Genomic DNA, 14,297 nt, shown 5'->3' with positions numbered 1-14,297 from the left:
TAAAAAATTGAGGTGTTACACATTTTACAGACTTTGCATAATTCTTACAAAGACTGCTACTTAAAGCACCGAGTTGCGCATGCTCATTTTATTTTAAATTCGAATTTGATTGAAAAATTGGAAACTATTGTTTCTTGAACAATCTGAGGTAGAAAAATATTGAAGTGATGAATTTAGTCTGACTGCATTCTTTTCCTATAAATTAATTGTAGGAAGTATGGGTCGATTTTTCATTTGAATGATGAAGCTTTGCTTTGTCTGTTGTTCCATTATGTAATAAGAAAAAACACGCACATAAGAAAGAACTAAAACTTGATCACGGCACAAGGAGAGTACACTCAATTGTAACATTTAAGATCTTAATGTGATCACACGTTTACGCACTGTTCATTTTTTTTCTACTTTGTACACCACACTTCCACACTTCTGACAAAAAGCAATATTTATAGGCAAATTAGCGGGATACAAGATCATATCGTTTCTAGACTCAGCTAAAAAAACCCTTCAATTCTTAAAATAAATCCCCGGGTGAATTGTTGTTACAATTCCTAGTCAACAATATTTTTTTCTGGGAGTTTTCGCGGAGTTTGTTGCTACAACAGACCATTGTGTGCCACTCTTTGACGAATGGATTGCATTTTCGTTTGAGGCTAATGCAAAAACGAAAGAAAAGCGACGAGCCGAGGTTTTCCATTTCAATTACCGTTATATCGATGATGATAATCTTTAACTAAACTTAAAAAAATACATACTATTGATCTTACAAGTAAACTAATCTGAAAATAATGGCACAACTAATAAACCTTCGTCTGCTTCCTACCTAATCAAAAACCTGTAAATCAAAACTTTTTTTCACAAACTAGACGATTTTGAATTTCCTAACTGTAGTTTTTTCCCTTTTTTTTTAGTTTAATATACCATTATCATCAGCCCATGGATTGAATATTTTTGCCGCAGTTGACGTGCATGTGATTGTAGACCAAAATTCCCAGGAAAGCGAGGATATAGTTAAAATTGTAAATAAGATTTTAACAAAGTACGAATGTGGTGAAACGTAATAAATGCACCAGCGTTTAATCACAACACAAGATAGTAAATACTTTCAGAAATCACCAATAGGTGTAAACACATATTTAAGTAAGCTCTGAAAGGCCCCAACATCAAAAGTGATATCATCCACGGTTACATTTACGATGTTAATTTTTCAAATTTAAACTAAAAACAAATGTAACGACACATTTATGGCTAACATCTCTTGACTGAAAACTGAGGTTGGGTTAAACTAGTTTTATAAGGCTTTCACCACCCCTCATGTTTAGCAGTTGTTGCCACCATCTGTGCGGAAGTTTTGTTGGTGTTAAAGGTTTTGAACTTTCACCTAACATAACGGGCGTATCATTTTCACATCGATCAATCAAATTCTTTTGACAACGTAACTTCTATATTGAAGAAAGCAAACATCTGTTCAACAAGAACTTTTATTGGTTTTATACATGAAGGTATCGAAATATTAATATTAAAGTATTTCTTTTCCTTCAACAATAATAATTTAAGAATAATTAAGGAAACCAATATTATAGCGGAAATTAAATAAAAATAATCCCGAAATAAAGCCTAGATGATAAAAACACAGCAAATAACATAAAAAAACACAAACAACACGTACATACAAAGAAAAGTGAATGAACAATTCGGACGCTACTTAAATGTAAAGTATGGACCAGGCGCACAAGTAGGGTACACGTCGTTTGCTCTTCTAAATAGGATATAAGGAATTATTAATTAAAAACAGCAATTTTGATAAAGTAAAACATTTATTGGCGTAAAAAGGTAAAAAAACGTATCACAATAGTCTGTAGATTTGGATGATTTGACCAGAACTTTGAATGTTTATCTGGAATAACCATTGGATTCACTTCGGCGACATACTCTACTACAACCAACAGTGACGCAAACTTTGCTACCGAAACAATCAGCATCTCTGTAACATGCTTGTCTGCAAGAACTTCCAGTACTACCAACAAGTGCTCCCTTTAGTATTCCAGATCCAGAAACACCAATGGTTCTTCCTGAAATACCACTTCTGACACCAGCATCCAACACATCAGTTGTTCTAATAGCCCCGTCTATTGTTTTGATAACACCCACAGATCCTCTTCGGGAACCACCATGTGCAACAGATTTTAGGACAACTTGACTGCCTAATCCAGTTCTATCGTCAAGTACAACTGTTGAATCGCCTAGTCCACGTCTACCAGTGAGTACAACTGGTGAGTCTACTATTCTATTTCTTCCGGTAAATACAACGGGTGAATCCCCTATTCTGTTTCTATCATCAAGTACCACTCGTGATTCGCCTAGTCCGGTTCTACCTCCTACGACCTTCTTAATAACAGTTGTTCCATCAATGTTACCAGATACTACCTTACGGACGATAGGTCCCCCTATAGATGATTCGAAACCAAAAGATTCTCCACGACCTATAAAGGAAGTTGACCTATCATCAAGTAATGAGGATCCTTTCCTTAGAACAGCACCTGAAGATCCAAAATCTAAAGGATCAGAGCCTCTTAAAACGCCATCGACTGAAGATGCTATGATTGGATCACCTGATACCTTGCTGCCATCACTTCCACTGTATGCTGTAAGTATATTCAGTTAAATGGTTAAAGTTCATAATGTTATTTTTATTTGGCATGCAGACACAGTTACTATTGTATGCTGAGTCTAATTTTTTTTTTGAAAAAAAAAACCAAAACAAAACAAAACAAAACCAAACAAAAAGAAAACCAAAAAAAAACCAAAAAAAACCAAAAAAAAAAACCAAAAAAACAACAAAAAAAAAAAACAACAAAAAACAGGAAATAAAATTATTGTTATGAAATGATTGATGTTCATCTTGAAATAAACTTTCGGATTTCTTTTTCAAATAAAAACTAGTATATAAGGTAACTTTGGCACATAGCATTATATAGTATTTTTTTTTATAAAAGTATCATTTTTAGAGAAAAAGCACGATTATGTGACGTAAACATATAGTGAATTTTGTATGAATTTCGAATGCGTCCTAGAAAAGGTGACATTCAGCAGAGTTTCAGATATAATGAAACAAGCATTATCCTTGAATACTAATTTTTATTTCACTATCAGCTATGTATTCAATAGGATTTTGCATTTTGTAGGTGTGCTGTTTTCTTCTAGAGTAAACTAAAAATTGTGTGTTCGAATAAATCGTTATTTACAATGTTTTTAATGTTTATTCACAATTCTAGTTATCTTAAAAACAATAAATGTTGCAGAAATCAGTAAAAATTACAGATACATTGTATAACATACCCGAAACAACCACCGCCAAAGTCATCAACATAAAACACTGGTGTTTCATTTTGTTAAAGATGATTCCTGAAAAGAACATGAAAATAAATTATTTGATTCAGATAAATAATCAAACTTCAAGAAGAAACATTTATATATATATATTATATTAGGCATTTAAAAAGTCTAATTTAAAGTAAAAGAATTTCCCATCTTTTGTTTATTTACGATGATAAATTTCCCTGCTTCGAAATGAATGTAATAGTCTAAACCAGTACAAAAGTAACAATGTGCAATTTAAACAATAAAATATTTCCCCAAACAGATGTTTAAGTTTGTTTTCCTGAAAAGCAGCCTATTTTAATTATCAAGGAAATGCAAGCAAACTAAACATTTATTAACTAAGCGCAAATGAATAACAATGAATAAAATACAGCACTTGAATTGGAAAAACTTACCATTCTAGGTTATCTGGGGGATAGTAAATGAGGGATGTTCAATAGGGATGGGGAATGGGTATTTTGAATTTGGAGGATGGGAAAATTAGTTTTTTAAAGTATTTATTGATATATAAAACATATTTATAAAATTTAATTTGATAATATATACATTATTGATAAGAAATATGCAATGGAGATTCTATGGAGTGTGGGTTATGGTATGAGGTAGAAATTCTGTACCGAGTTACAACAAGACATTTCAGTTTTTTTCAGATGCCTAAGAATATCATATTCTGTTCTTACCTTTATCTTTCGATTACTCCTACTGACTTCTTTACAATTCTTGTGTTTTTGATATTGATGATCAAGACTTATATAGTACTTTCAAGATGAGGAAATAAACGTATTCACCAGATTATGTAAATTATGTGGTTTAACACTGACAGGTTGACCTTCTGAATTATAACGTTCAGCCTACTTCTAGGAAACGAAATGTCTTACCATACACAACATGTTTGGCGTCATAATACAAAATGATGATATATGGTTTGATAGTATGCTCTTTTGTAAACAAAGCAACATATCAATCATTAGTTACGTAATTTTTATGTACATGTTTGAGGTCGTTGATATGTTCTCAATTTAAAGAATATATATATATATACTCCAGGATCATTGTCTAGGGTAGAAACCCCCACACCAAAGGACAGACTGTCCCAAAACATAATTGTACACAATTACAGCGAACAAGTTGCCCCTTTATACTCAAGTAACATAAAAATTAAATGAAGGCGAAAAAAAAAAACAAAAAACAAAAACAAAAAACAATACATACAGAGGCCAGAACATCCTGAAATGGGACAATGCCACCAAATTCGCCGGGGTTAAAGTACCTTTGAGTGACCCCCCCCCTTGTAAAATCTAACCACTTTGGAAAAAAATACGCTATTTAACATACCTAAAAATCAATTCAGAAAGTTCTTAGTAAAAGTGTTTTATCATCATTCGTTTAACAATACTTTGTATATGATGGTTAACTGGTAAGGCACAAACCTTGTAAGGGTGACACACACGTTTTCAAAACATAACATGGTTTTAGGTTGTCAATAAATTAACTTCATTTTTTGGAGTTCCATTCTTTTTAAAAATGTATAAGAGCGTTTCTCCGGGCCACGCCTTTTAACATAGCGATGAGCTCATATTTTGCAAACGACTGTCCCTGACTGTACAAAAGCTCCGAATAGATTAAAGTAATTATCAACTTTCTTTATCATAAACATCCGTCAAAAATAGTTCACATTTTTGTGTTTCATATTGATATCTCTTCATATACGTGTACGACAAAACTTTAAGTTTTCAAGTCTCGTTTCGAAAATTAAGTGTAAAAGCGTTAATTATCAAGAAAATGTTTCCTGGTAAAATGTCCAAATTCACATCTGGTATATTTAATCTGAGAATTTTTAATCTGAGTGTAAATGAATTATTTAAACTGAGTATTGGTTTTAACACTACCAATTGCTTTTTCACGCTTACCTATAGACCATCTGATGCCACTCTCGATATTCTAAAGAATTTCACAGTGCAAGTGCTTCAGTAATTACGTCCTGTCAGGTTTTTTTTAATTTCAGTTTGCATATGTTATTGCATTTTATTTTGTTTTCTACACTTTGTATGTGGAACGTCTCTTGTATTCTTTGTTTTTATTTGATTGTTTGAAGATAGACAACGATAAACAAGAAATTGTTGTCAATCAAAAATCAGTGTCATCTTCATTGAAGTTTTTATTAACTTTGTTATTTGTAATGTATTTTTTTTTGTTATCTTATGTTCTTTGTTGTGTGTATCTGTTTTCCATGACTGTTCTTTGTCCCTGGATTGCTTTTTTTTCATTTCCGCTAAAATCATGGTACCTCTGATTACTCTTTAAGTATGGGACGGTATTGAATACGAATTGGAAAAAAAGATGAACAATTTGAAAGGGCCATTGGAAAATAGGTAGTGAAGAGAGTGTGGAGTTTAACTCAAAGAATAACTGTATTCTTTGTTAAAGAAAGTCTGTCGAATGATATCCAACAAGTTTTTGTAGAACATGTCCGGGATCAAAAAGCATCTGTTGATCCATTTAAGAAAATGTTCCAAATTGATAGGATGATTATCCAGAATGCTACTTTTCCGTTCGGTTGTCGAGTTTGCTGTGAACTGTTAAAATATTCAAATTGTTAGGTGTCAATATCAGGGTTACTACAATAGGTAAACAATTTGCCATTTTAATTATAAAAATTGAACCAAAACTAAGTACTGTATGCAACAGTTTTTAAAATCTAAATATGAACAGTCTATAAGACTAGCTCAAAGTGGGACGACGCACGCTGACGTCTAAATCATTTTCATATAGTATGAATAAAAGTATGACGACTGATAACACGTTTGACTCTTTTTTTTGCTCACATAATGATGCCTCAGACGTCGTTAGACGTTGTAAAACGATTATCAAAGATACGTACTCTACGCTGCACAACTCTACAATAAATGCAGAAAATACTACCCGAAGAATAACTGATCGGCGTTACAAGAGAACATCGAGTCAGCTGAAAAATGCAATTATTCCCCTCTCAAATAAGCAAATTACAATTCCGGATATTTTTTTATCCGTCCGTATTTGTTTCAGAAATTGTCTTAGACGTAATGACTGGATACTGTGTTACGTATAACATTAAAAATATTGCAGTTATTTTTTGGTAAAGTTTTTTTTAATTGTTTTAACTGTTATTGAAAAAAAAGCTAAATAGTTTCTTTTGTAGACTAGTATCACACATTTTTGTGTAAATATTAAAGCTATTATCCGTGTATTTTCCTAGTTTTCTTTTTAAATGTGATTTATTAATTAAGTATTAAGTATTTTTATGTTTAACATTTTATTTGAAATTGTTTTCATATTTTTTCCAAAACTACACCAACAAACTCATTAATAGCATCCAAACCATGTCAACATCAGGTTCCCTGTAACAACACTTGTTATTGTTAAATATTATTTTTTTTTTATAATGTTATTCTTCTTTTGCCTTTTGAATGAAAAATTCAATGTATCAATTTTACATTATCAAGATAAAAGTCGGAAACAAATAACAACCGCAAAATAATAATTAATGTGGTTTGCCACGCAAACCATACCATAATATTAAATTAAGCATGTTTAACTAAATTTCGAAGAATCGAAATTGGTTTCATAAAAATACTTCTTTGTAAAAATAGGTAGTAGTTTTCCATTGATATAGTGTACTTCCTCCAGTACTAATTGCAATAGTACACACAAATAATGTTCTTCATGTGAACTACGTCAATGTTATGTATAAATAATGTATGTCATTGACCTTTCTTGTTATGTAATTTATCTTGTAGTTCAACGCACTCTCTACAATTAATGGTTTATTAAATTTGAATCTATTAATTCATGGGTTTATATATAATTATTATCTTCGTTACTTGACATCCATTAAAATTGAAATAAATACAAGTAAAAGCTTGTAAGATTAGTTAATGCTGTAACCGTACTATGCTCAGTCAAAATGCAAAATTTGTTGTGCATAACGTAACTGGAACAAGGTTTGAACATGTACGAAATCGAACACACTGTCACCGAAGAATGACGTATTTTAATCTCATTTATATTGCCTATAATGACTCATTTTCATTAAAACAATTAGTTCAATAACAACAATAGTGAAATCTTTTCATATTTATACATTCAAATCCTTTTAAGGTAAAATTAAATGACACATTATCATTCCAATTTTGTTAGGTATCGAAAGTAGTGATCAACCACTGATCTTAATTATAACATATTTCCGAACATAAAAATCTAGTTACCCTTTTCATTGCGTGACTCTGAGCACAATATATAATACTACATAGAGACTAAAATTAAAGACAAATATTTCATAATGGTCTATTTCATCAAAATACTAACTTTAATATCTTTTAAAACTGATGATAACGAGATAACAACTGTAAACATAAAAACAACTGTAGAACTTGACAAAAAGAAATAACTCTTACAAAACAAAAACAATGAGAGTTACAGCAGGCGCCTGGATGCAGAACACGCCCGGCTGAGAGGCACCAGTCATATTACAAGTCAGTAGAATATTTTGAACGTCAAGTTGAATTGAATGTGAAGCCAGCAAAATGTTAAATCTTGTCCCACTTCTGCGATAGATTAATCATATTGCGATGATGACAATTAAACATCTATAGTGATGTAAACTTAATCAACATTACTATGAATGCATCCGCTGTGTGGAAAACACATTTACTATTATTCTTACGAAAACAAAACAGTTATTCATTCTTATATATAGTATAACATAAAGGTAATGGATATTTCAAACTGAATATTCATAAAACTTGGTTCTTACGAACGGGGATATCATAACACAGACATCCCGATATCGTAAGTTAAAAGTAGGCGGGGTTGGGAATTCCGAATCATGTCATTTCCTTTTGTAAGCTCTCATTTTTGTGAGCTTTGTGACAGTAAAAATCAGACTAGGCGTAATGTAATTTTTTTTAAAAGGAAAAAAAACCCTGCACTCAAATAATCCAAAACGATATTAGTATATCGTGTATGATGTAAGTATGTAAGTATGGACCAGTTGCATCGGTAGGAATGCATCTACTGTTTATCAAGAAAATTCCACCGAGTTATATATGTGATGCCATTCGAAAAAGAACACACAAGAACAATTTGACACTCAAGTTGTAGATTACTATAACGATGGACGACTTTCTCATTTTACACATTTTTAAGTCTTGCGGCGACAAGAAATAAGAAATAAACTGCTACAAATGGAAAATTGACAATTTTAATTTTGCGTTTCTGAAATATGAATATTTAGTTTTCAAAGAGTATACAATTGAACAAAGAATCGAGCGGACATTTATAGAATATAGTCAAAGGGCTAAGAATGGATAATAGAGAAAATAGACACACACACACACACACACACACACAAACAAACAAAACAAAAAACAAACAAACAAACAAAAGTAAATGACTCACCCAGTCTGTACTAAGAACTGGGAGAATCCACGAGTTCATGATGACGACCATAGAACTTCTGTAGTGATGACTTCAATCTTGTAGCAACATAACCCTGTTCCAGAAGCCTATTTGTTAGAGTTCTAGCATGATACAAAAAGTCTGCGTAGTTTCGGCAAGCTCTGGCATAACGTATGAGTTGTGATATGAACACTCCATACGCAGGTGCCGCAGGAATGTTGCCACAGTTGGAAGAAAAGTTGACAATTCTGAATGAAAAGTTTGTCGTAAAGTTTGGTCAATAGTTTTCCTTTACCATCGATTTCTAAGTGTAGGTCAAGATATGAGGCTGACTTCACAGTGTCTGTAGTATCATTTATCTCAAGTTCTTTTGGGTAGATGCGATGTATCAAATCCCCGAAATTAGGATTGTTTAGAAATAATACGTCATCTATATAGCGGAAACTGAGATTGAAGGATCTAGCCAAACGATATTCTTTCTTTCTGATCTTTCTATAAAGTAGACGCATTTCATTACAATTGTGATATTTCTATCACTCCTACTGTAAAGAAAATTTTAACTGCTTATTTCAAAATAGAAAAAAAACATTGAGGTAGTTGTTTTTCAAAAGAGAAGATAGTAATGGTAGTTTTATTGTTTTGTTGCTGTATACTCAACCATTAGCTAATCAACATTTACATAAACGTCTGTGCAGCTCGCTCTTACACCGACGACCAGATGACAGCAAACATTTTGTCATACCCCACTGGCTTGTAATACAGAAAAACTAAATATCTCAAATTTGTAAAGTTGATGAAACTTCCTCGGTATGGCAGACGCCATGATATTCTTTATACTGCAATCGTTCAATTTAAGCAATCAAAATGCATTGACAATATATTAATTGATGATACACGGTCAGTGGCAATATATAACACTTTTGTTCCGTCTATGTCCTACCCTTGCAAGCACTACATGTTTGTCGTAGCGTCAATATCGGGGGCCTGTAGTGGGGAAGAAGTGTACAAACACGTTCTATAAATTATTAATTTGATTAAAAAAAAAGGTTATAATAGCAGTATTAAAAAACTAACAATATATGGCTAGAAATAAAAACGATATACAAAATCGGTACGAATCGGATAAACCCTTGGCTAAACCTTGTGTTTTAAAAAATTCATAACATCATCCGTATAAAGTTTTTATTTCAAGTCAAAATGCTGTTTTTGTCTACATATCTATCAACTAACATTTTATTTACTGTTGACGTACATTATTCGTTTGTATCAATTGTCGTTATTTAAGAAAAAGTGAATTAGTTCGTGGGTTTTGTAAGGTCATCACAAGTAAAAACGACTAGTAGTTTTAGTTCTATGGTAACCATAAAAACCACAAAAATATGTATTTCTAAAAAAAATACCTTTCAGCATTATTTTTCAATATATAATGACAACAACAACTTTGTGTACTATTAATTTTTATTGCCTCAAAATATGCTGAACATTAAAAGATCAAAATGTAAATGTTTAACCACATGATTTACATAATGTGGTGAATGCCTACGTTTACCGGCCGGGTTATTCCTATATAAGCATTGGTCGTCAAAAGTGAAAGCACAAAAATTGTATAGTTTTTAAAATAATTCAAAGGAAGCAGGTAAGAAAAGAAGAAATATTTATTTACAATTGGAACAAACTAAATGTTTTTTTTTTGACATCTTTAAGAGTAGATTGATTTTAAAACTATTTTCAGCTTTTGACATTTTTGTCCATTTTGATCTTTGTTTATTAACGTTGTTTTTGCATTAACTTACCCCAAAAACTAGCTCTTTGTATGTGAACATATTATGAAAATAACAATACTCAAATGGAAGAATCACATTATTTTTAACAAAGCTTTTATTTAAAAAAAATCTTTCATCGTTTATAAAGGATGAAGTTAAGTCTTTTGTTTTACTTGACGCATGTTCTCATTTTGAATCAGGAAATTAAATAAAAGGAAATTGAGACGCTTTATGCGATGAAATCTAAAGTATAAATTGAATGCATGATTTTAGTTACTCTATGTTCTTTGTTGTATTTCTGTTTTCCATGTCTGGTCTTTATCCCTGGATTACATTCTTTTGATTATCGACATAACCTTGGTTCCCTTGATTACCCTATATAATAATCCCATATACTCAAGATTAAAGCTAATGTAATTGTTCATATTTGTTGCTTGTTTTTAGGCCTAATTGAAGTTCACAATGATAATCAAGTGTTTTATAGTGATGACTTTGGCAGTGGCCGCTCAAGGTATGTTATACATTGATAATTCAAAACTAATGCGTAAAACATAAATTTGTTTGTTAACAGATTTGAAAAAAAAATGAATATACATAAAAACATAATGCATGAATTTGTATTCGAAAAGAAACTTTGCTTATTATAGAATAAAACATCCTGTTTTAAATTACCAATATCGTAAATCGAAATTTAATTTGCTAGCACACAAAAGCAACAGCCTGCAGGAATGATTGAATTCACATTTTTTGCTCCGTTGGTATGACTCCTCAGGGAAACCCTACTGGCGATCTTTTGCACTTGTTGCCAACACGATCTTATTAGACAAACAAGTGGGTTAGATTTTTAAACTACATGTATTCAAGATAAAAACATGCTGGTGTCATTACAAAAGTAAATCTGGTAAAGCAGGGGAATGACGCAGACAGCGATTCCTGCTACTCATTAAAATTAAAACCCCAGTTGCGGAATTGAACGGAGATGTGTAATCATGAAACTTATAATAGCATAATGAGTTCAACGCATTAACATATTCCATTATACTTACAGCATACAGTGGAAAAGATGACATCAAGCTTTCAAGTGGTTCAATAATCGGTTCGTCTGTCGATGGTACTTTAAGAGGGTCTGATCTATTAAATGTTGGATCATCTGGTAATGTTCTACGTAGACAATCTTCATTACTTGATGATGGTTTAACTACTGTGATTCGCCGAGGAGGTTCTACTAGTTTCGAATCATCCATTGGAGGAGGTCCTGTCCTTCGTAAAGTAGTATCAGGTAACATTGATGGAACAACTGTTATTAAGAAACTCGTTGGAGGCAGAATTGGATTAGGTGAAGCTCCAGTAGTTCTTGATGATAGAACCAGAATTGGGGATTCACCAGTTGTATTTACTGGTAGAAATAGAGTAGCAGACTCACCAGTTGTACTTACCAGAAGACGTGGATTAGATGACTCACCGGTTGTATTTACTGACAGAAATGCGTTGGGAGATTCACCAGTTGTACTTAGCGATAGTGGATTAGGTAGTCAAGTCGTTCTGAAAACTGTTGGACATGGTGGTTCCAGAAGAGGATCTGTTGGTGTCGTCAAAGCAATAGACGGAACGATTGACGTACTAGATACTGGTGTCAGAAGAGATATTTCAGGTGGAACCATTGGTGTTTCTGGATCTAGAATCATCAGAGGGTCACTTGCTGGCAGTACTGGAAGTAACTGTATAAAAGAATGTTACAGACATGATGATTGTTTTGGAAACAAAGTCTGCATCGATGTTGGTTGTAATAAAGTTTGTCGCCTGAGTAAATCCAGTGGCTATTCCAGATAAACATTTGTTATATCGGTTTAAATTCATCTTACATGATACTGTGATATTTATTACTTTTGTACTATTATTAAATGTAATATTAAATCAACATAAGTATTCGTTTTCCTTTCAATATATGAATAAGTCTTTGTTTAATCGACATGTTAATGATCAAAAACATTTACAATGAAGTTGTACTAATGTCAATGATTTCACAAAAGGACGGAGTTAAAAGAATCGTGAGATTAAAGACTGAAAAGAACAATTGAATATGTTAAACAGTAGTAAGCAATACGGCATCTTACTATGAAATAGTATTTCAACTTATATAAGTTATGTATTTTTTTTTGTTTACTAAATATGCATTATTTTTTTTAAATTGTAAAGGCTATTTACATATAGATAACAAACATTGATGTTCAAATTCCTTAAAATAGTTTTTTGTTTTGTTTCTATTTTGATTTATTCATTAGTTTTATGGTACGCTCCATCTGAAAGATTAAATAGTCATATCATCAAATGGGTCCACTATACTAATGACCTCATTACGCATCAATATCCGGTTTGCATTTTCATTTATGAGCTTTGAAATAGCATTATTGTACCTCCGTTTGACGAATACTTTGATATTGCGAACAAAACCAGTCTGGAAAAACACTAGCTGTCTTCGAGAATTTAATTCAACTTGAATCGTAGCTTTTTCCAAGATAAAGATGACCAAAACAGTCAACAGTTGAATGACGTAATCAGAATTCTCCAATAACGTAGGGGTATTTATAAACTGCGAGACGAAATCAAAACGAAACGAAATTAATCAAATCAAACAAATCGATCAAAAACTCATTTAATAGTACAAAGCAATTGGAAGCTTAAAACAGTGAAATTAGATAAAATAATATTTTTAATTACGTTTCAAATTTTATATGTACTTATACTTCTGTACCAATAAAAAAAATCCGGCCTCAGAACATTTTAAACTTTCACTATTCGAAGCGTATATATATGGACAGTTGAAATCGTCTATCAAGAAGATTCAAACCTTATTGGGAGGTTATTAGAATAAAACGGGGCTAACAAAATAAAAAGTGGTGTGAAATGATTTTTTTTTCTGGAGCGTTTCATGTTTCATCTGCTTAATATACAATCAAAAAGCATAAAATGAAAAAAAAAGGTTGAATATTTTTTCGCACTAGCACATTTCAAAATCATATATCAGAACAACTAGAAAGGAAAAAGTCAGATTTACTATACTACAAAAAAGCATTAAACTGAAAGACTGTTTTTGTACAATAGAGACGTAGTGTGCCACCTGTTGTTGGTTATAAAGTTTGATGTACCGCCAATTACATTTTACGAATAATTGATGCATTTATCACAGAAATAAACTTTAAACGGAACATATATAGTATTTACTTCAAGAAAATATATGTATACTACAGAAACATATGTTACAAGAAAAATATACTGTGTCAATTATACAAAGTGTATCGGGAAAGATTCAAATGACAAGGAAGAAAATAATTGATCTTAATATTTTAACAAACATGACACCCCTTTTAATCGACCGACTTATCGAATTGCGTGGCTGGCCGATTAAGAGGAGATTCATTGTATAGAATATCATTGATCTACCTACTGATTCACTAAATGCTGTTATTTAAAAGAAGTTTTTTTTTCAAAACCAAATCACTACAGTGTTAAAAGTTTGTGTTGAACCCAATAATGTGCAATCATTTTATGTGTATCTTTTACATTCCTATTTCATTTTTACCAGAGGATTTTCTGTCTTTTTTTCGTTACACACTAATACTTTGTCACTAATCACTAGACGTATGAGTGGTTAAAACTAAGAAAAGCATTTTTTTAAAATACAGAACAAATTGATATGATAAAGCAGACAGTCAATTTTGT

The 14,297-nt window shown here is 31.7% G+C and overlaps 2 protein-coding genes across 2 annotated transcripts; one reads left to right on the top strand and one right to left on the bottom strand.

Annotated features, from left to right (window-relative positions):
• Positions 1 to 1,795: 1,795 nt before the first annotated feature.
• Positions 1,796 to 4,151, bottom strand: LOC148628225 (uncharacterized). The gene is made up of 3 exons (XM_088584911.1): positions 4,059 to 4,151; positions 3,337 to 3,402; positions 1,796 to 2,642 (listed from the first exon to the last, which is right to left on the bottom strand). The coding sequence occupies exons 2-3, from the start codon at positions 3,383 to 3,385 to the stop codon at positions 1,891 to 1,893; spliced, it is 801 nt and encodes a 266-aa protein (XP_088441037.1). The 5' UTR covers positions 3,386 to 3,402; positions 4,059 to 4,151; the 3' UTR covers positions 1,796 to 1,890.
• A 6,253-nt stretch (positions 4,152 to 10,404) lies between these two features.
• On the top strand, positions 10,405 to 12,841 carry LOC148628224 (uncharacterized). The gene is made up of 3 exons (XM_088584896.1): positions 10,405 to 10,450; positions 11,022 to 11,088; positions 11,626 to 12,841. Exons 2-3 carry the CDS (start codon positions 11,040 to 11,042, stop codon positions 12,405 to 12,407), a joined length of 831 nt encoding a protein of 276 aa, XP_088441022.1. The 5' UTR covers positions 10,405 to 10,450; positions 11,022 to 11,039; the 3' UTR covers positions 12,408 to 12,841.
• Positions 12,842 to 14,297: the final 1,456 nt, after the last annotated feature.

The sequence above is a fragment of the Perna viridis genome, chromosome 1 (genome assembly GCF_037379345.1).
Source record: "Perna viridis isolate PV_CMFRI_1.1 ecotype Kerala chromosome 1, ASM3737934v1, whole genome shotgun sequence".
NCBI classification, from domain to species: domain Eukaryota; kingdom Metazoa; phylum Mollusca; class Bivalvia; order Mytilida; family Mytilidae; genus Perna; species Perna viridis.
This window is presented reverse-complemented; position numbering and strand designations above follow the sequence as displayed.

What these genes read in the sequence shown, in the direction of transcription:
- LOC148628224 (XM_088584896.1), top strand. Translation starts at nt 11,040, where the DNA reads ATGATAATCAAGTGTTTTATAGTGATGACTTTGGCAGTGGCCGCTCAA. An exon ending in TTTGGCAGTGGCCGCTCAAG is followed by an intron (nt 11,089 to 11,625) that starts GTATGTTATACA and finishes TTATACTTACAG; the next exon opens with CATACAGTGGAAAAGATGAC.
- LOC148628225 (XM_088584911.1), bottom strand. Translation starts at nt 3,385, where the DNA reads ATGAAACACCAGTGTTTTATGTTGATGACTTTGGCGGTGGTTGTTTCG. An exon ending in TTTGGCGGTGGTTGTTTCGG is followed by an intron (nt 2,643 to 3,336) that starts GTATGTTATACA and finishes ATATACTTACAG; the next exon opens with CATACAGTGGAAGTGATGGC.